Source organism: Macrobrachium rosenbergii, chromosome 14, assembly GCF_040412425.1.
Source record: "Macrobrachium rosenbergii isolate ZJJX-2024 chromosome 14, ASM4041242v1, whole genome shotgun sequence".
In the NCBI taxonomy this organism is placed as follows: Eukaryota; Metazoa; Arthropoda; class Malacostraca; order Decapoda; family Palaemonidae; genus Macrobrachium; species Macrobrachium rosenbergii.
The window spans coordinates 38,485,101-38,506,900 of record NC_089754.1 but is presented as its reverse complement, the minus strand read 5'-3'; the positions used below and the strand labels follow the sequence as shown (position 1 = coordinate 38,506,900).

The window sequence follows — 21,800 nt, the reverse complement described above, 5'->3', positions numbered from 1 at the left end:
ACTTTAGAATTATAGACGTACTGTATCACATATCAGTATCGACTACACTACTGGTCAGTCCTCATAAAAGAGTAGAAATCTTTGCTTGTGTCAATTATATGGTGAAAAGTAAAATAGGATTGAGTTTGTGTAAAGAAATAGGTTTGTGTTTAATAAAAAATATTTTGAAAATCGAGTTACAAATCCATATAAATTTCACTTAGAGGTTTATTTTCATAGAATACTGTAGTTTTAATTGAAATAAATACCTTAGATGGAAATGTTTTACTTAAATAATAAATTTCATAAGAAAATAGTACTTAAGATTACAGGCAGTCCCTGGTTAACGGCAGGGGTCCGTTCCTGGCCGAGCGCCGATAACTGAAAATCGCTGATAATTATGGTAATAAATGGCATTTACTATGTTGTAAGCACTAATAAGCCGCTTATTGGTGCCGATAAACTGCTTGCTGGCGCTGATAAACCGTTGCCAATACCAAAAATCGCTTACCATCACCAAACCTCTGGTTAACGACGTCATTAGCCAAGCGCCGTTGAACCAAAGCTCCTTTAACCGACGCCACCAATAAGCGAGGACTGCCTGTATTTATCAGAATAGAAAAATAATTTGCTCATCTAGCTTGGTTCATGTGTAACTGTTACTTAACATACTGGACTTCCCTTACACTATTTCATTTGCAGTTGCCCGTCATAAAGGCATTTGGAGTTCTGAAAAAAGCAGCAGCTGAAGTTAATAAAGAATATGGCTTAGATCCAGTTGTAGCTGATGCTATTTCCCAAGCAGCGGATCAGGTCATTAGTGGAGAGCTTTATGATGAACACTTTCCCCTTGTTATCTGGCAGACGGTAAGTACTGTAATATAGTTATGTATTGTTAAACTTGCAATAAATCATAGTGGCAGAAGTTAGAGAAGGACCAGCATCAAACCAACACAGTATATTTTTCTTTTGGAATCATATGAAGTGTCTATTTTAGTAGTGTTTTAGTTTTCAAAATTATTTGTCATATAGTAAAACATGCATAAGACATTGTTCCTGAAACTGATGCGTTTGTTTTTAGTGACTGGAAGTTTAACCTAACATTTAAATGTTTCTTAGTATCTGTTATAATCACTTTATGCTAATGCCCTACAAAAAATAGTTGTTGAAAACAAATAATACTGCCATTCTTTATTTTCAGATGACTGGAAATAGGTTTAACACATTACAGTAATTGATTTTTGTGCTGCATGAGAAAGTAACGTGTAAGTTAGAGTAAAGCTAATCAAATGTTTTTTTTGTAATTGGGTGTGATATTCCAAAGTCATTGTAATGTTTTAATTCATGGTTTGCTTAATACAGCAATAAGAGATGATAACAGCAACTTTTGTCACGTACAGGGTTCCGGGACGCAGTCAAACATGAACACTAATGAAGTTATCGCCAATAGGGCTATTGAAATTCTTGGAGGAGAATTGGGCTCCAAGTCACCCGTACATCCTAATGACCATGTCAACAAAAGTCAGGTTAGTCATTTTTGGATGGAATGTAATTTATGTACTGTGAAAGGGTTGTGCTATTTTGTTGCTAATTATAATAATTAATAGATATAAAGTACAATTTTTTGTAACTTTGTAAATTTATGTGGAAAATACAGTATTTATAATTGTTAAATATACAGTGTAATGGTATAATGTTCTTTACAGAGTTCTAATGATACCTATCCTACTGCCATGCACATAGCAACAGCAGTTGAAATTCATACAACACTTCTCCCTGGCCTCATAGCTTTGCACAAAGCTTTGGATGCTAAAGCTAAGGAATTTGCTGACATAATTAAGATTGGTAGAACCCATACTCAAGTAAGTTAATGAAAGCTGTAGATTGGGGCCACATTTTTGTGTGTGTGTATGGTGTAAAGATCTCCATCTCTTGTTGCTCTAGTCTGGGGTCAGTTTCCTGTTTGGCTTGTTATCAGTATTATTATTAGTGCTGCATGATGTTTTAACTGGTGGAATTAAGTTAAGAGAAGTGTTTTAACTGGTGGAATTAAGTTAAGGGAAGTGTCTGGTTTTCTGAGTTTTACTCTATTTTCTAAATATGTTTTCTAATTTCTGCATGTAATTGGATCTACAGGTAGAATTGAGCTTATTTTGCATAAAATTTAAACCAACAGGATATTTTTTTTGTTATTCAAGGGGGGGAAATAGCACAAGGATTACATTCACATGTATTGTGCATGATATATTTAATCCATCATTTAAATATTGCTTTGTTGACATTGAAAAGATATGAAAAAACAATTATTCCCCAAAACAAGACTTTGAAATAAATGAAAGCAACTAAGTTAAAGGGTTGAAAAAGATGAACACGTGGTATTTTCAAATTATTTGCCTTTGTGAGTTGCAGAATTATTAACAAAGAAAATTCCTTTCAACATATTTGTAAAGACCTTGAAAATCTCCGCTTGCCGGGTTATTTTTCAGCATCCTGAAAAACACTTTTGAAAGGAATTTGTCCCTTTAATGCCTGTTAAATCATAACATTGCATAGTGGGAGGAAAAAAATTCCTAAATTACCGAAGCTAACCTCCAAAGTCATCAGATGTTAAACAAATATAGGCATTAATTATAAAATATTTGATTATGAAGCATTGGTTACAACAAAATTTAATTTCCATGTTATTTTTCATAAAGGGAAATATTAGTAAAATGGCCTTAGTATTATTGGATTTGTAAGCTGTGTAGAAAGTTTAATTAACCTTGTAAGGGGCAATAGTTATGGTTGTTCCATAACAAGTAATGATAATTCAGTCACTTCAGGATTGCTTTATATTAATGACTTATCTTGAAATCACTACTTAACAATTATGACTTTAAGGGCACAGTCACTGAATGTGTATGTTAATTTTTTTATTTATGGATTTTATAAATTTCAGGATGCCACTCCCTTAACTTTAGGACAAGAGTTTGGTGGATATGCACAACAAATAGAATTCGGCATTGAACGTGTAAAAGCTTGTCTGCCAAGAATTTATCTTTTAGCTGCTGGAGGTACTGCTGTAGGCACTGGTCTAAACACAAGGATTGGTTTTGCTGAAAAGGTGGCAGCCAAGGTAAGATACACCGTCTGAGACAGTATTGTGTAGATTTTGTTATCAGGTATGGCAAGATTCATTTTTGGAAGTTGAAACTATGACTTGAACCTTGAATGGTAGTGATTTTTTCAAAGTGTAGTTAGTCATAGAAGAAATAGCTGCAGTACTAGCAAAAATATTGAATTTGCATAGTTTAAAAGGTTTGTTTTTTTAGTCACTTTTATTTGTACATAAAACGTGAAATTCTGTATTTATTTAAAAGTAAAAGTTACCAAACTGTGCTTTGTTCCTTTTCTGAAGGAAAGGGATCTTTTGGGGGAGGGCTTGAACCGAACTGATAGGGCTGTGGAATTCTAATTATTCCTCCATTGCAGCTCTCACTTGCATTGTGTGTGTGACCTCCCAGGGGTATTAATAGTAAATTTTCAAAGTTGATGGTCCACTGCAACACAAGAATTCTCCAAACAAAGCATTTGCCTCCATGTCACATTAGATAATGTTCTAGTTGTTTCATGTAATGTCGCTATTATATCTATGTGAAGTTTTAGTTATTTGGTAAAGTTACAGACTTAAAGTTCATAACTACATGCATTGGTGGTCAGTGGGCTCACAAGTTTTTATCACTCGGGAAGGTTCTTATTTGTCTAGTGCTTCATGATCTTAGGTGTTCCCAAGCTAAGTAAAACTGGGAGAATTGGATTATTACCTTTGTTAAATTTGTTTTTTTATATTCCTTGACTCATTTTCTGACTTTAAGCATTTTTGTCTGTGTATATAGTAATAGTTTTGTTTTCATCCAATTATTTTACCATGGTTTACTATTACTTGCCATATTTTCCATCTTTTTCACCTAAGGTTGCCATATTTGCATCTTCTTCACTTAAAGTCATTTAGGTCAAAGTATCTTGGAAATTCAGTTACTATACTGTGCCCTTTTTCTTGTTGCATAACACGCATTACTGAAACTAGTTTTTGAAAGTTGAAGCAGTCTTTGGCAATATGAGTCAGCCTAGCAAATTACTTCTCAGTTTATTTTTTGATTGAGGTTGTTACAAAAGAATAGAAAGCTTTTGCCACGCTATTAGTTATTTATTCTTGTTAAGATTAGGTTTGCTAGATGGATACAAGTTGTTTGAAAGCCTGATTTAAATCTATTTGAATTGAATATCTTAATATCTGCAACTCTCCAAGAATGCTGGGTAAGTTAATAGAATTTAATCATATTTTTCATGAATTTTTAAAGCTTTTTGTGTATGGTAAAATAGGTATTGAATTCCAAGATAAAATTAAGGTGGGGTGAATTTTAGAAACTGAGTGAACATATCAAAATTCTGTTTTATTATTCATTTTCTTGTAGGTGTCAGAACTTACAGGGTTGCCCTTTGAAACTGCTCCAAACAAATTTGAAGCCCTGGCTGCCCATGATGCATTGGTTGAGGTGTCAGGAGCCCTCAATGTAGTGGCTTGTTCCATCATGAAAATTGCTAACGACATCAGATTTCTTGCTTCAGGCCCTCGATGTGGTCTTGGAGAAATTTCTCTTCCAGAAAATGAGCCAGGATCTTCCATTATGCCAGGTATGTGACACACTTGGTTTTTTATTTAAGGTGAATTGCTGTAGCTTTTAAGATATCGCATGATCACATTTCCTTGTATCCCTCAGCATCTTGCTGCTGAACTTTGAATATAGTAGCTGTTATGGGTCCTAAACTTGCAAAAAATGCACATATTCATGATTATGAAATCAATTTTAGCAATCACTTACATTCTTTTACCAAATCATGGTTACTCTACAGCGATCAGCAGCAAGATGTTTTAAGATATGTAAAAATACTCTGCCTTTAGATTTCTTTTTCTACCTATCTATAGTATCTAAAGAATATTTTTCCCATTTATATGAACTTTCCTGTGATATGTTAAATCCCAATTTTTTATTTTTGGTAATCTGTGTACTACTGTATTATATGGTTTGCATTTAAAATATTTTCATATGTTTCAGGTAAAGTCAATCCAACTCAGTGTGAAGCAATTACAATGGTTGCTGCTCAGGTAATGGGAAACCATGTTGCAGTCACTGTTGGAGGTTCAAATGGTCACTTTGAACTCAACGTTTTTAAACCAATGATGGTTGCAAATGTCCTGAGGTGAGTTGAATAGCAAATAAGTTAGAAATTTTGAGTAAAATTTTTGAGAGTCACCATTTTTTAATTTATGGCTTTGGTAATTTTTTAACTAGTGGCTTGGTTTTTTTTTAATATACACTGCTTCCTAAACCTCTTTCAGGTCCATTCGATTGATTGGGGATAGCTCCCATGCCTTTGTTAATAATTGCGTTGTTGGAATTGAAGCCAATCGTGAAAGAATACACAAGCTTCTTCATGAGTCACTGATGTTAGTTACTGCATTAAATCCTCACATTGGATATGATAAGGTAAGGTTGCAAAAGTTTTATTATTTGCTTCTACAGTATGTGTACAGAAGACTTACAAGAAATTATACAGATGATTCACTGAGTAAAAGATATTTAGAATATAGTTTTCAGTGTGAAAATGGGCTTTTCCTACATCAAAACATAAATATCTTTGTTTTTAAGTATGCTTTTCTACCACATAATTTTAAAGATTTAACCCAAGGAACTTTATAAATATTTACTTCAATTTATGTTAATGTGTTTCAGGCTGCTAAGATCGCAAAAACGGCTCACAAGGAGGGTACAACATTGAAGGAATCAGCATTAAAACTAGGCTACTTAACTGAAGAGGAATTTGCCAAGTGGGTACGACCTGAGGATATGCTGGGTCCTAAGTAAAAGAATTTTACAAGGTGAATGATACTCTTTCATGATTATTGAAAATTAAAATTATTTGTACCAAGTCCTGAAAAGTGAGATACAATCATAGGCTCTGTAACATGCTTCTCTTTATGGGGCAAAAGTTAGTCATCCTCTAGAGGCCAAATTGCTAAGGTTAATATTATACAATACAATTCTTTGATTGAAAAGGAAAACAGGATAATCTGTGAAATGTTTGTATATGGGTATTATGACATAGAACACTGCACATAAGTGTAGATAGAGTTTTTTATGCAAATGTATTATAATGTTAAAAGAAATCCTGAACTATTTTCATATGGCTTATGGTAGGAATGTGTGTTAAATGATAATGTTGTTGATGGTTTATTTTGTTGTGTTTTATATATTTTCTTTCAAAATAAAAACACCTAAATATAGGTGATTAACTGCTGTACATAACACTATCTTTGGTGTCTGAATATTTAGTTGCAAAAAATTTACCTAATAAGAATTTATGTTCATAAGTTTGGTTTTCTTATTTTCCTGTTATATGTCTTATGGAAATTCAAGAAAAGTAGACAGTATGATAGGTATGTTGATTCAGCAAAACAGAGGAATGGCTCTTTTTAATAATCACAACCTTCAAATATTCAGAAGACACTCTGAAAGTTAAAGAGTAACCTTTCACATGAAGAGAGAAAAATTTGAAGAATACCACAGATCTATCTCATAACAAATGTTCCTATGTTCAACTTTTAAAGCTAAGCTGAAATTCTGTAAAGGGGATTTAAGTGACAAAGATAAACCAGCCACATAAACTGCCTTAAGCTTTAGTCTACAGATACAAATTCACCTTTGATGTAGGACCTAGCAAACATAAGGTAAGTAGCTATAGTAAACACTTGGTCACCTCATGAAGAAAGTATTCAGCAAACTTAAGGTAAGGAGCTGTGGTAAACACTTGGTCACCTCATGAGGAAAGTATTCAAAAGAATAAGGGTTGAAAGAAAAGACTAAGTGAATCAATGCTGCTAAGAAATGTGGTTTCAAGTTGGAAAGAATGCCCCTGACTCAGTTATCTGGCAATAAAATTGTAAAAAACCTTTCCAGGTAATAAGATACAGCCTTAGCAATATTTCAGTGCCATCCAATTCCACAAGACAATTATCTAAGCAAGTAGTATGACATTACCCTCAACCATACAGTAGTGATAACTATATGTACTGTAAAAGAACTGTCCTGTTAGGGGGCTGAATTTTAAAATCTTGTACATAATGATGAACCTACAAGGAGTATTCAGCAGATACAAGAATGACCATTCTTTCCATTTCATCCTTCACTCTAGCTTTTGACTCGGTTGTGATTAGACGAAACTTACGATCTATTTGGCAAATAGCACTTGACTATTATACTGTATCAATATTTCAATACACTACAATATCATGAAATAGTGTAATACAGACTGAAGCTACTAGATCTAATATGTGTGATATGGGGCATACATTATAACATGGTTATTAACCTGACCCTGATCTTGCTTAACCAACTGTGCAGGTACCAAGTAAACAGAGAATGGGTAACCCTTTAGAGATGCTGTTGATGGGGGAAGTCCATACAACCCATAAGGAACAGAATATGTATACATTGTAGGGGCAGTGCCATCTGATCCTGGGAGGTAGCCTGCATACCTTGTGAAAGGAATGGGGAATGTCTGGAACTGTGATGATGTTCTGGGAATAACAGTTTCTGTAATCTCAGAGTTCTTGTCCAAATCATCTAGGGGCTGAGACACCTCAGGGAGACCACTGATAGCCAAGTTCTGTGAGGTCTTGCTTTCCAGAACTGCATCTGTTAAAGGCTGCTCTGTACTCCTTTCCCCAAGAACAGTGACAGCTTCATCTTCACTTGGTTCCTCTGTTGTATCGTATATGACATCATCGTCTGGGGCTGCTGCAGCTGCAAGTGCAGCTGCATTGTATGCTTCTACAAATGCTATCTTAGCAGCAATAACTTCAGGTGTGTCTTTCACAGGATGAGGGGCATATGCAATCTTTGCAGCTACATCAGGAGCCTCTGCTGAGGCAGCAGCAATGGCTGCTGTGTTGTAGGCTTCAACAAAATTCAACTTGGCCTCGGTAACCTCAGGGGTGTCTCTAATTAGGTTTTGATTACCTGATTTTTCATCTATGGGATCCACATCACTTGGGTCATCTGGAGCATTGGCAGCAGCAAGAGCAGCTGCATTATAGGCCTCAACAAACTGCAGTTTAGCAGCAAGGACTTCTGGTGTGTCCTTGACTGCAGAAGGCACAGCAAAATTAACATCACTGGAAGAACTTCCTGGTTCGACATCATCTGGGGCTGCGGCAGCAGCAAGAGCAGCTGCATTGTAAGCCTCAACAAACTGTAGCTTTGCAGCTAGTACCTCTGGAGTGTCAAGAGGTGCTATTGGAAGGTTATTGCTAACTACCTGTTTAAAGAAAAAAATAATTATAGATTTAATGAATAAGCAATTAAAAAGCAAGAAGGCTAATGACAATTTTTGTATAACAACATGACATTTAAGATTTACCTACTTGCTTTGGTAAATGATTCTTTTATGATTTTGCAAAATTTTCCTTATCTTCAAACTTTTTGGTGGAAAGTGAAACCTTGTAAAAATATGTATCATAGTCAACATTACACTTAATGTACATTTGTTATCCTCTGTCAGCTATTCAACTCATCAGAAATTTCTACAATGCTGCAATTTCCCTTGCCCATAGAGAAAATTATGGTATTGGATAAGAAATGTGTATGCAGTGTATCATTACCTGAAAACCATCCTCCCCAGCTGTGTACTTAACGTGGATAACTTTGTCATCTGAGTCCACATAACTGTAGGCACCAGCAACGTTTCCATCAGCATCTCGCACTTCATTCTTTACTTGGCCTGGATGATGAAAGCCATAGTTAAACTGACCCAGCTCATCTTGGGCATGATGCCGGGAAATGTAGGTGACAGGGACAGCTACTGATGGAACTTGGAGAGAGGTTGGTATAGCTGCTGGAATGTCAACAGAAGAGTCTGTTACAGGAACTGGTTGTGCTGCAGTGTATTTCTGAACTGAAATTAAAATACAAGCAGCTTTTGAGCCCTTCATATTTTTATTTTTTCAAAGGAAGTTTAAAGCCCAAGTAAGATTCCAGCATTTTCTTTTTTTTTTTATCTCCTTGACGAAGTGTTACCAAATACCAAATAACATTAGAAGCCATATGAAAAAAGTCTGTTTTACTTGCTGAAGTGGCAGAGGAATAGCTCATACCATTAAATATTATTGACCAACAAATGCATCATACAACATTTTCTGGAAGCACTTTTGGGGACCTTACAACTCAATGATCCCACATTTTATTGGTTCATATAGGGTATTAGAAAAAAATAACCATATAATTAATGCCTTTACATATCTGATACTACTTAGATAACAGAATAATAGATTTGTGTTTGATATTTTTGTGTATAACCCCAAAATTCTATAGTAAGTCACCATATGTCCTTAAGAATTTATAATAAGGAAGTTCAAAAACAATAAGTTCAAATACTAAAATAAAATCACTATCTGGTAGAGACGAAATAATTGTCTTATTGTTTTAGATGTTATGCGTTTAAAATATTTAACAATATACAGTATATATGATTAAATCACTGATGCTTTAGCAAAATCCCTTTGTCCAATAATTTTACTGGGAGATACTCATAAGCAAAGGAATGTCATTTCAACTGACCTTAGACTGCATACATACATGACCACATTTACCTGTACAAGAAAAAACTAAACAACTTCAGCAGGAAAGACTGAGACCCCTGACATACCTTCTACTCCAGTTTCCTCTTCATTGTGTGGTACTTCATCATCAGGAGCCATGGCAGCTGCTAATGCAGCTGCATTGTATGCTTCAACAAACTGTATTTTAGCTGCTATGACTTCCGGTGTATCTTTAACTGGGTGTAAAGCATAATTAAGTGTAGCTTTTGGAATATCTTCTTGGCCTGGATCATTTGTCGCTCCTGCAGCAGAAAGAGCAGCAGCATTGTAAGCTTCTACAAATTGCAGTTTTGCAGTAAGAACTTCTGGAGTGTCTTTTATGGGATTAGGATTAACAAATGGCACTGCTGTACTATCTTCTTCATGTGAGACAGATTCTTCTGGACCATCAGGAGCATTTGCAGCAGCGAGGGCAGCAGCATTATAAGCTTCCACAAACTGCAGCTTTGCAGCAAGAACTTCTGGAGTATCTTGAACTGGATTTGGGTTAATGAATGGTGTAGAAGTGCTATCTTCATCCAGTAAGGCAGATTCAGGTGGATCATCAGGAGCATTTGCTGCAGCATTATAGGCTTCCACAAACTGCAGTTTTGCAGCTAAAACTTCTGGAGTGTCTTGAACAGCTATTGGCAAATTATTACTTTTTACCTAAAAATAAATTTGTGTTATAAATTTCAACACTTATCTAAAGGTGAACTATAAGATTAAGTCTAATTTAGATTGGCAGTTCTACTTTAACTATTCACACTTTCACACTAAACTAAGGGTACAGTAGTTGACTTTCAAATGTAGTATTTCTATTCATTCAAAAAGCATAGGAGTTTTCTAACTTCATTACTTATCTGATTTATTTGTTCAACTCTTCCTGTCTGCTTATCATCTGATAAATTTAACTGTAATTGATATTTTTGCTACTGTTTAAGACTGGGATCAATTTACTCTGAACTAACAGCACATATTAAACTATTATTTAGTAACATACCTGAAATCCATTTTTCCCTGCTGTATATTCAACTCTGATAACTTTATTTTCCTCATCCACATATGAGTAAGCACCAGCAACATTTCCACTGGCATCACGCAATTCATGTTGAGCTTGACCAGGGTATGAGTAACCATAATTGACCTGGCCCACTTCATCTTGTGCATGATGGCGATTTATGTGTGTCACAGGAACTGAAATGGGTTGATCGTCAATATTGGAATGATACACTGGTTTAGGAAGCACAGATGTTTTAGCAGCTGGAGTCTCAGGAGCCTGAGGTTTCATGGGCACACTTACATCGTAGGTATAGACTGAAACAATGGAAGGGTTTACAGTTATTACTATAATATTGTTTTGTGTTCTTTATGCTCATAAAACAATGGATTAGCATTTAACTTAATCAGTCACTGGTTTCCAAAGAATATTTATAATAAAAATTCCACTGGGTCAATTTTGACTAAGCAGAAATAACAACTAAACACTAAATATTCAAAAGAATGTATCCAATAAGCTAGAGGATCTCAAGAAAATGAAAGGAAAACTGATAGAACCCAATAATATAGTTACCCTGAGGAACATGTACTCCAGAATTTGAGTATGTATATTTGTATAGAGAATAATCAGTTGCTGGTTTGCTGACTTTAACAACACCAGATTCAGCCTCTACTTCTTTGGGTTTTTCATCTGGAGAACCCTCAACCTTCGTTGGTACAAGATGATAAACTTTTTTGACAGTTTCTTTGCTCATTCCTTGCTGAACAGGGAAAGTAATTGTAGGTTCAGTGTGTTCATCATCATTCCTTGGTGAAAGAGTGGTTTCAGGTGCCTGTTCAGCAATAATGCCAAGTTCTGTCACTGGCTCATCTTTCTCTATGGATTCCTCAGTGACAGTGGGAACTTTGTTCGTCGCTGAATTAAGTACCTTGTTATCTGGAGCTAATGCTGCTGACAAGGCAGCTGCATTGTAGTCTTCAACAAACTTTAGTTTAGCTGCTAAAACCTCTGGCGTGTCTTGTACCACAGGAAGACCATATACAATGGTGACCTTTGAAGACCCATCAGTCTGAGGGCTTTCTGCAGCTTTGGCAGCAGCAAGGGCAGCTGCATTGTATGCTTCAACAAATTGTAGTTTAGCAGAAATGACTTCTGCAGTGTCCTTTATGGGGTTAGGATTTACTGGCACCTTTGATCTGTATTCTGCATCCTTGGATGGTACAGCAGGGTCATCAGGAGCATTAGCAGCGGCAAGAGCCGCAGAATTGTAAGCTTCAACAAACTGCAATTTGGCAGCAATGACTTCTGGTGTATCTCTGACAGGACTTGAAATGACTTGAACTGGAACTGCTATGTTACTAGTGCTGGAATCCTTAGCAGGCAATTCATTACTTGCATCATTAGCAGCAGCAGCGGCAGCTAGAGCAGCAGCATTGTATTGTTCGACAAATTGTATCTTAGCAGCAAGAACCTCTGGAGTATCAGATACTGCTATGGGAAGGTTGTTACTCGTCACCTGATAAAAAGATTATTTTTATTTCTGTTCTAATATTTCATATCTGGATTTATACTAAATTTTTAAGTGGCAAAAGTTATGGCTTAGTATTTAAGTTTTGCTACTATGGAGAATATGCATATCGCCACTTCAATCAAATTTTGTAATTGCTGAAACTGCAAAATGTTAACATTTGTGTTAAATACCTTAGATATGTATTTCATTACTGTGATATGCCTACCAGTGCAGACTTGACATGATAATTTAACTTCTTGCATACCAGTAAATAACAGTTTTACAATCAATAATAAAGTAATTCCCATTTAGAACTTACTTGGAATCCCTTATCTCCTGCAGTGTATTCGACAATAACGACCTTATTGTCAGCATCAATGTAGCTATAAGCACCTGCGACATTTCCAGTGGAATCTCGTAGTTCGTTCTTGGATTGACCAGGGTGAGAAAACCCATAGTTGACTTGGCCTAACTCATCCTGGGCATGATGGCGGGAAATGTAGGTGACAGGCGCTGCTGCATTCTGGGTTGGTGGCTGGAGCAAGAGCTCGGGCGGAGTGGCTTTCGAAGTGGGAGCTGACAACGCACCGCCTATCAGTACTCCAGCAAACACCAATGCCTTTAGAAATGAAAGAGCTCTGATAAGACTGTTTTGCAATGTATCATATATTTAGAAAATGAAAAATAGGAATGTAAGAGTACTTGATCTTTCTTGTGTACGTTGAAGGGAGTCAAATGTTACTGAGTTGAGCAACATTGTTGGTAATGAATGTGGGCAATGAATGTTGAAGTGGTACTTACAATATTTCCAGAGATATAAATTTTGACTGCACTTTAATTAAAAAGCTTATTCTAAGTACTGTACATCATGTTTAATGTTCTGTAGGAACATCTACAGTATTAGAAATTAAAGAAAAATCATGACAAAATTTACAGGGAGTGAGTCCCGAATAACTAGAGCAATCTCTCTCTCTCTCTCTCTCTCTCTCTCTCTCTCTCTCTCTCTCTCTCTCTCTCTCTCTCTCTCTCTCTCTCTCTCTCTCTCTCTCTCTCTCCGTTGAAAATCAAGATGATAAAGGGAAAGAATTAAGTGATTTACCATAAAACAACCATAAGATAGAAATAAAAGCCAATTTAGTTAAAATAAAATGATACATGCACACTCACTCACATGTTGAGAAAGATTTCTCAAGACTACTTGCTGAAGCAAGAACATTCATCCCAGTCTACCTAATTCCTTTCAAGGGTAACAAATGCTGTTTTATAAATGCAGTTCTATATTGTAAATGGTTCTGCTATGCAGGTAAAAAGGTACTATTACCATTGCTCTTAATAACCCCATCCTGATGAGTAACAATAAACCAAGATCTAGGAGGAGGTGTATTTGTATCTACAAAATTCCTGAATTATTAGCAAGGAAAACTAAGGATTTCATCATTCCATTCTCAAGCAAAGCTATTTCTGAGGTGATGCCAAAATATGCTTAGTCAGAAAAGACGACAGTAAAGTGCTATGTACTGTACTATTTTTCTCCAGCCAAAAGACTTTAATACTGAATACAAACACTAATACGAAGCAATGAAACTAGATAAAAATTTCTACAAGGACAAATTTTCATATTAGGTGTCTTTGACGATGTGGACAGTAATCCTTGTAAAGCTTTTAGGATTTAAAGTTTATTTAAAAAAAAAATTTCATTCCACATATGTATATATGAATATTTTCACTACCTCAGGTACATGAAGCTGAAATTGAATAAAATCATTATTAAAAGACTCTTCTATTTAAAAACATAACATATCCCCACTAAACTATCCATCTGTCCAACTGACATCAAAACAATTAGGTCTGCCACGTCCTGCATTAAAATTAAATTAAAACCTTCTCTTCGTCAAGCTCACACAATGCTTAATTCTCCAAGTCAACCAGGACCAAATCTAAAAACGTTCTGCTTCCAAATGACTCGGTAAACGCTTTTGTTAATGCCTGTCAGTTACAGTCATTAACAAAAGCATGTATCTAACCTGTTGAAAAGATAAAAACATATTTTCATTAACACTGTTTGTGACTCCTTCCTCTTTCATTTTTTAACTGGGTTTGAGTAGGGACATTAGGTTTCAATAGTCGTAACTACTAGTTAGTAGTTATCGAATTTTTTATTTATTGCATTTTTTCTTGCTATAGTCAAAATCCTTGAATACTTCAGGCCATATGCTGGGACTGTTGACCTATGCACTGTTACGGTACTTGTTAGTTACTAAGAAAAACAGGACTGACTTCAAGGTTGCAAGAATTTGGGACTAAAACTGCTGGTAAAGAAGTACTGGGGTATGGGGTAACAAGAAGGAAACCTTGGATATTGAATGAGACCTGGATTACTGAATGAGACCTGGATTACAGTGAAGAGTAGAAGAATGCAAAGTAGAAGGTTTTAAGAACTCAAGTCTTGAGAATGAAGTTGTGCAAACTGCAACAGGATGTAAGACAAAATATCTGGAAAAACTGGCTTATAATGCTGACAGGACCATGTATTCAGGGATTGGCAGTGGTGCTGATAGTTCACAGAATTATTAATGAAATGTCCATGGGATAAAATAAAGAGGAAAATGCTTGTCAAATGAGGGATGGGCCAATAATAATACTATAAGAAGACACCAATGCCGGGCAGAACATTTTTGTAAGGTCATAAATGATGTGAGGTGAATAATTTGATTGATATAACAGAAGCTAAAGAAGATTTGAATGTGTTAATGAATGAATTCATGCTTGTTTTTTATGGAATCAGTAATAAAGAACCTTGCTGGTGTAAGCACCGGGTTATGATGGAATCATTACAAAGAAGCCTTTAGCTGAAACTGAAATGAGACCTGTCTATGCAGAATATGGAACGAGGAAACAAAGCCTGTTGGTTGGAGCTGGAAGTTATAGCAAGCCACACAAGGAAGGTAACTTAACTAAGACTGAATGTAGTAACTATAGAGGCAATGCACTAACGTCAATTGTAATCAGCAATTCCAGTGTTAGCTTAAGGAGCTGAACTTTCATACCAGTTACTCTCTCTCTCTCTCTCTCTCAAAATATTTTGCTAATAACTTGATGAACGATTTTTTCCCATATTTCACTGTGGTCTAAGGTAGCTGTGATGTCTCTCTGACTATACAATTCCCAATGACGCTAGTAAACCTCTGCATGCCAAAAATCGAGCTTTAGTCACATATTGCTATGCAATAATAAGCTTTCTGTTTTGCCATGCTTAATCTTCTTGCTAAAATTATGTCGTTAAACATATGCCTTTCTTAAACACAGTTCCCTGAGGTTCACTGAGCATCATTCGGCCGTTAATAAGTTCAGAGTGCCAATAGTCAAATACTTAATGCTGATCTCATCAGTGAATCCAGGAGTAGTCAGTTGTTTGTTTTAACTCTTCCTTCCTTTTTCACCATTTTATGTTTGTTTTAATTCTTCCTTCCTTTTTCACCATCTTATGTTTATCTAATTCTTCTTTCTTATTTCACAATCTTACGTTTATTTTAATACTTCCTTACTTTTTCCACCATCTTATGTTTGTTGTAATTCTTCCTTCCTTTTTCACCATCTTATGTTTATTTAATTCTTCCTTCTTATTTCACCATGTTATGTTTGTTTTAATTCTTCCTTACTTTTTCAATTTTTTTTATTTTCCGTGCTTTTTTCAATAGCTTATTTGTTTTTGCAGTCAAATACATGCATAATCGAAGGTCTCTGGCGCTTGGCAAAACGGCACTAAGCACTCATGTTCACCAAAGACTTTGGCAATATATATTTTGTGAGGTTTCTCCACTCGTTTCTCCCGTCTTTGCCTCAGAATAGGTTATCTTTTTGTTATCTACCACTAAATCCTTTTTTTTTTTGTCACTTCTTTAGTCGAGGTTAACACAGAATCCTTTGCCAAAGCTAGTTATTCACTTACATCAACAAAGGTACTTCAAGGACAGCTGAACTCTCATCTTAGGTTGTTGCGATCAATATTTTCCCAGACAAGCAAAAATCCTAGAAAGAAAAATAACTATTCACGAAAGACGTGAGAATGTTATAGCAAGCGAAGATTTTTTCATCTCTCTCTCTCTCTCTCTCTCTCTCTCTCTCTCTCTCTCTCTCTCTCGTAAGAATGCGCACGGAAGCGTGACCAAGGTGTATTTCGCATATTCCAGATAACCTACTATTATTCTGCAGGTTACGTATCAGTGAATCTCCATTATTGTTATCTCTACAATGTATGCAAAGGTCGTCACATTTCGTGTGTACGTTTTACATATACGAGTAAATATAAATATATATATATATATATACACACACACACACACACACACACACACACACACACACACATATATATATATATATATATATATATATATATATATATATATATATATATATATATATATATATATATATATATAATGTATGAATTTCTTCATACTTCTGGAATTAGACTATCAGTACAAAGCCTTACAACCAAATGAAGAAAATACGGCTTTGTAGAGACAAGCTTATCCAGGAAATGCGAAGAAATCGAGAAACAGATGACATTGTAAATAGTAACGCGTACGTATAATCTGGTAAAAAAGTAACCAGTACATTATCTCTCTCTCTCTCTCTCTCATCTCTCACACACACACACACACATACACCTGCATTGCGTCCTTGGCGAATGCTAGATTGATAATATTACTGAAGGTAACGGGTCCCGCATACAAAAAGATGTACACATACTACCAAAGGATACTCTGAGCAGGAATCTTATTGGGCCTTAAGGAAGGATACTGCGTATTAACGGTATAACAAACAGGCTTCATGACATCTTCAGATTGCAGGAATTCCCGAAGGGAGGAAAATTCATTTTCAGAGAGATGGACTTACTGGACCAATTGCTTTCAGATGGAAGGCTGATACAACATTCGAGTCATTGGAATGTAAGACGGAAGAAGAAGGAATTTTACAACGAAAGTGATGCTATGTTTGATTCAACAGCCTTTAAGATAAAAATCTGATGCTATGGGTGAGGCAGTAGTCCTTTTAGATGAAGGCACTGCTTTGACCGCGATCTAGCCTTTAAAAGAAAGGTTGTGACCGTTGCAAAGTCTAGACCATGACGGTTTAGCTGGCTGTTACTTCGGTTGGGTCAATAACCTTTTAAATGGAAGGCTGGTGCTAAGGTTTAACACATAGGCTTTATATGTAAGGTGATTCGAGTACTATTTCACTTTGTTTCACTTTGGTTTTATGTACAGCCCTCCACAGGGATGATTTCCTCTCTGGCGGGCCCTTGTAGGTTTTCAAAATAAGGTGCTTCTTATATTTTACAACTGTCTTTTTGGGAGACTTTCCTTTCTGTTACTGCGTTTCTCTAGGGAAACATTAATTTTGCTCTAAAGAGATGCATATAAATCGTTTATCTAGGGAAACATTAATTTTGCTCTAAAGAGATGCATATAAATCGTTTATACATAGCCGTTATGGCAAAAATGACTGCCCATCGATAACCGATCTTAAAATCTATGGAGAAATTTTTATTAATTTTAGTTTCTAATGTTATTGAGAATCTAATATATACATCTCCCAACGGGTAAGAAAAAAAAGTTTCAGGTTTTCGCGGTTGCTTTTGAACAATGCTTTGACAAATGCTGGTGAGTTTGTTCCGTATTTTTTTTTTATCTTTTTCTTTGATTACGAAATGAGGAATAATTCTTGAAATAAAGACAATCCTGACTTCAAATAATCCTTGAAAGGAAATTACACACAAAAAATTTAAAAATATTTTCGGCTCTTAATTTTTAATGTTCATATTCTAATTTCTTGTACCTGTAAGAATTTTATATCTGCAGGAGAAACTTGATCTACAGGTCTTTACTGCTTTCATTATACAAAAATCATTTAACTGATCTGATCTTGTTTTTCTTATTGTGAAGAGAGTCAGAAGGGCGTAGTTACCTTCAAGTGATAATATGTGTCATCAATTTCACTCTCGTTTTTCTTTATTGATTCAAGTTTACATTTCTTCGTTTACTTTTATTTGTTCATCGTAAAATCAATTATTTCATTCGCTTTGCAAAACAAAAAACCTTTAACAGATTTACTGTTACCTGAACGTTTGAGTTCGAGACTTGTGATCTTTACGAAAACGTTTTGTATATCCTTCAGCCAAGATTTTTGCCAATAAATAAGCTTAAAATCACTTAATATACGCAATAATCTCTGCTTATAATATTGTCATGCGTACACATAAATGCAGAAAACAAAACAACAGATTAGTTACTAGTCATAAAGTAACTTTTATTTTAAATTTTTATTTGAAAACTAAAGGAGTTTTTTTATACCACTATTCAAACCTCACCCATCCCCCCTCTTTTTTTTTTGTTGATCCGTCAATACCACTTGGAGAATTTCTTCAAGGAATATTTTTCAGTCAATGACTTTCATGCGACCAACCAGGAGGCAAGATTTTTAAATCACCACAAAAAATACAGGTTGTCAGCATTCCTTGTGGGGCCGATAAAATGTCAAGGTTCAGGTTCAAGCTAATGTAGGAAAGGAACAATCTCCTGCTCTGATTCATAAGTTATGCGGTACTGTATGGTTCATATTCAGCCTTGAGAAAGAAATCATTAGCTTTTCAAAATTATTGTTCCTGTTCCTGCTCTCTCTCTCTCTCTCTCTCTCTCTCTCTATCTCTATATATATATATATATATATATATATATATATATATATATATATATATATATATATATATATATATATATATATATATATATATATAAGTACAGAGAGAGAGAGAGAGAGAGAGAGAGAGAGAGAGAGAGAGAGAGAGAAGAGAGAACAATCTCTCTGAATATTGACTCTCTCTATCTATATATATATATATATATATATATATATATATATATATATATATATATATATATATATATATATATATATATATATATATATATATATATATATATATATATATATATATATATATATATATATATATATATATATATATATATACAGAGAGAGAGAGAGAGAGAGAGAGAGAGAGAGAGAGAGAGAGAGAGAGAGAGAGAGAGAGAGAGCATGAACAATAATTTCAAAAAGCTAATGAATTATCTCTCAAGGCTGAATATTGACCATACAGTACTGCATATATATATATATATATATATATATATATATATATATATATATATATATATATATATATATATATATATATATATATATATATATATATATATATATATATATATATATATATGTATATATATATATATATATATATATATATATATATATATATATATATATATATATATATATATATATATATATATATATATATAGAGAGAGAGAGAGAGAGAGAGAGAGAGAGAGAGAGAGAGAGAGAGAGAGAGAGAGAGAGAGAGAGAGAATGTGATAATATACTAATACTTCTTTTCAAAGTTACGTCTAGTCTGCAAAGGTGTGGTTATTAAACACCCATATCAAGCCTAGCAAAGCAACAGCAAGACCAACACGTAAGATTAGGGAAAACATAGCAAAAAGGAAAGAAACAAAAAGAAAATGATCAAGCCACCTAAAACAAGGAAGTTTGTGTTAAACAGAAACAAAGATTTAAAAAGCTAAAGTTTTTGGAAAACATTTAGTGCTGACATTTTACTAGGAAGCCCCAGAGCATCTGAGCAACTATTCATAGTAGGATAAAAAAAAAGGTATAACCTACAAAACCCTTCGACAAAAAATATATAAAATTCGGAATTATAGCAAATGATTAGTCAGAGCAGCTATCCAGAGTAAGATAAAGAAGTATAACCCACAAAAACTCCCGAGAAAAAAATGAATAAAAATACCATTTCATAGCCAGTGACTGACATTTCTGTGTACATTCGCATTAAAGCAACGGATTTCTCGTCATCAACAAGCAGTGCTTGAAGACCTCGAAAATTTATTCCCGTTTTTGGTGCCAGAAACAAAAACCCGAAGTCGTCAAGCGCAAGGAACCTTTACTTGTAAGAGACAACTGTCGAAGACGGGCCAGTCTAGTGGTCTAATTTACGATATTTTTTATACGATGAACCAAAACTAAAACAGTTACGTCTGCCAAAAGCTGACCTTTTAAAACAAAGATGAAAGCAAAATCTAAAGGGCATTTTTATGCACAGAGCATCGTCTACTCTACGGGAAACAGTTCCAGTCAAAAGGCGTTGTCCTTACACAGGAACCCGAACGGGCGAACTACATCTTTTTAAGGGGCACGTAGGATGTAGGAGGGGACTGCAAGTTAGGATTCACTCCTTCAAGGTCAGGTGGACATCATTCGGTCGCCGGGGTTTTGTTTCTTAATAGGAGGATGCCTTTGGCGCAAAAGAAAAAATTACCCTTTACGTGTTTCGTACTTATGAACCGGTTTCATTTAATTTCGTGGCATTTTATGTTAGCGTTTTTCCAAAGCCTGCGCATTGTTAGTTGCATGTGGGACGAGGTACATCGTTAGCAATGCCCGGATTGGAACGTGGGTGCTCGCTTAGATGGCCAGAGAGAGAGAGAGAGAGAGAGAGAGAGAGAGAGAGAGAGAGAGAGAGAGAGAGAGAGAGGTCTGCAAAACAAAGATATGCGAACCCTTCCCAAACATATATGCACTTCTGTACTCTAGTTACTTCATATTTGTAGCTGTAATCTGCTGGTCCCATGTATGGTGAAGAGATTGTATTACATGTGACGACATACGACTAGATCCATCAATGTTGAATACATAAGAATACTCCACTGGCAAATGTAAATGCGTACTTTAACCTTACTATATCCACACACGCACATAAGAAATGCACATGCACTCGCAAGCACTTTAAAAGCCTGCCTCGGGCTGCCCTTGAAGAGCAAGAGCCCGTATTGGGCCAAGACTAGACAATAGTAACAGAAGAGCACCAGTTGCAAATATGAACAAGGACTAGGAAAATATCTCAAGCTGAGCGTGGCCCTGTGATCTGAAGGGGAGATTGAGACGAAGCGCTTAGAGACGCAGAAGGTATGAGGATGAAAATGCTCCGATATATATCCTTCATGTCTGCCCAAATGGTTCAGTTTCGCAGCGTAATCACTCCTCTTCTCTTAAGACGAACTCGTTTAGATTCTCAAGTGGCCCTCTGAAGGACCTGCACACACGCGTTAGACCAGATGCACTGGTCCACTCTTTTGCGTTCTTTACGAAATGTGGTCCGTCATAGCCAAGGGGTCAGTTTGCATCCCAAACAACATGAAATTCGTCCTGAAAATGATGACAAGTCGTTTTTATGCTCGTAGTCATATCCTGTTATGAAGAAAATAACGTCTCACGCGACTGAGGATTCACTTTAGCAAAGCCATTAAATCGGGTTCAATTAAAAAAAAAATTCCACATTAAACCATTCACAAAGATATCACTGAACTTAAAATCAACTTATGCATCTCGCACAAACATCGCTGTATACTTCCTATTTCCTTCGCGATGCAACCAACGTATCACGCAATAACACCGACAAGAAACACTTAAATTGTATCGCCATTCAGCGGGAAACTACAAACTCACCGCCACACCCATGCCGACGACTTCGATGAGGTCTCGACTTGTT

The 21,800-nt window shown here is 35.4% G+C and overlaps 2 protein-coding genes across 5 annotated transcripts in view; one reads left to right on the top strand and one right to left on the bottom strand.

Annotated features, from left to right (window-relative positions):
* Positions 1-6,391, top strand: part of LOC136845954 (fumarate hydratase, mitochondrial-like) — a 15,970-nt gene extending 9,579 nt beyond the window's left edge. For all 3 annotated transcript variants that reach the window (XM_067116493.1, XM_067116492.1, XM_067116494.1), the window contains 8 exons: positions 682-846; positions 1,380-1,505; positions 1,686-1,841; positions 2,918-3,094; positions 4,434-4,653; positions 5,076-5,220; positions 5,360-5,507; positions 5,754-6,391. In XM_067116493.1, coding sequence (XP_066972594.1) covers positions 682-846; positions 1,380-1,505; positions 1,686-1,841; positions 2,918-3,094; positions 4,434-4,653; positions 5,076-5,220; positions 5,360-5,507; positions 5,754-5,885 — 1,269 coding nt within the window. In that variant the 3' untranslated portion in view covers positions 5,886-6,391. The remainder of the gene's footprint in view (positions 1-681; positions 847-1,379; positions 1,506-1,685; positions 1,842-2,917; positions 3,095-4,433; positions 4,654-5,075; positions 5,221-5,359; positions 5,508-5,753) is intronic.
* LOC136845952 (uncharacterized) lies at positions 5,509-21,800 on the bottom strand. Of its 2 annotated transcripts, none has more exons than XM_067116490.1 (7): positions 21,758-21,800; positions 12,485-12,784; positions 11,229-12,171; positions 10,659-10,972; positions 9,724-10,324; positions 8,681-8,973; positions 5,509-8,337 (listed from the first exon to the last, which is right to left on the bottom strand). In XM_067116490.1, exons 1-7 carry the CDS (start codon positions 21,767-21,769, stop codon positions 7,345-7,347), a joined length of 3,456 nt encoding a protein of 1,151 aa, XP_066972591.1. In that variant the 5' UTR covers positions 21,770-21,800; the 3' UTR covers positions 5,509-7,344. The 2 variants fall into 2 exon arrangements, with proteins under 2 accessions (XP_066972591.1, XP_066972592.1); XM_067116491.1 differs by having other exon boundaries at positions 8,681-8,913; positions 21,758-21,796.

Bases quoted from the DNA above. Each gene is read 5' to 3' on its own strand.
- LOC136845952 (XM_067116490.1), bottom strand. The intron at 10,325-10,658 runs GTATGTTACTAA...ATTTATTTTTAG, and splicing joins CAGGGAAAAATGGATTTCAG to GTAAAAAGTAATAATTTGCC. The intron at 8,974-9,723 runs GTATGTCAGGGG...TTTTAATTTCAG, and splicing joins AGAGGAAACTGGAGTAGAAG to TTCAGAAATACACTGCAGCA.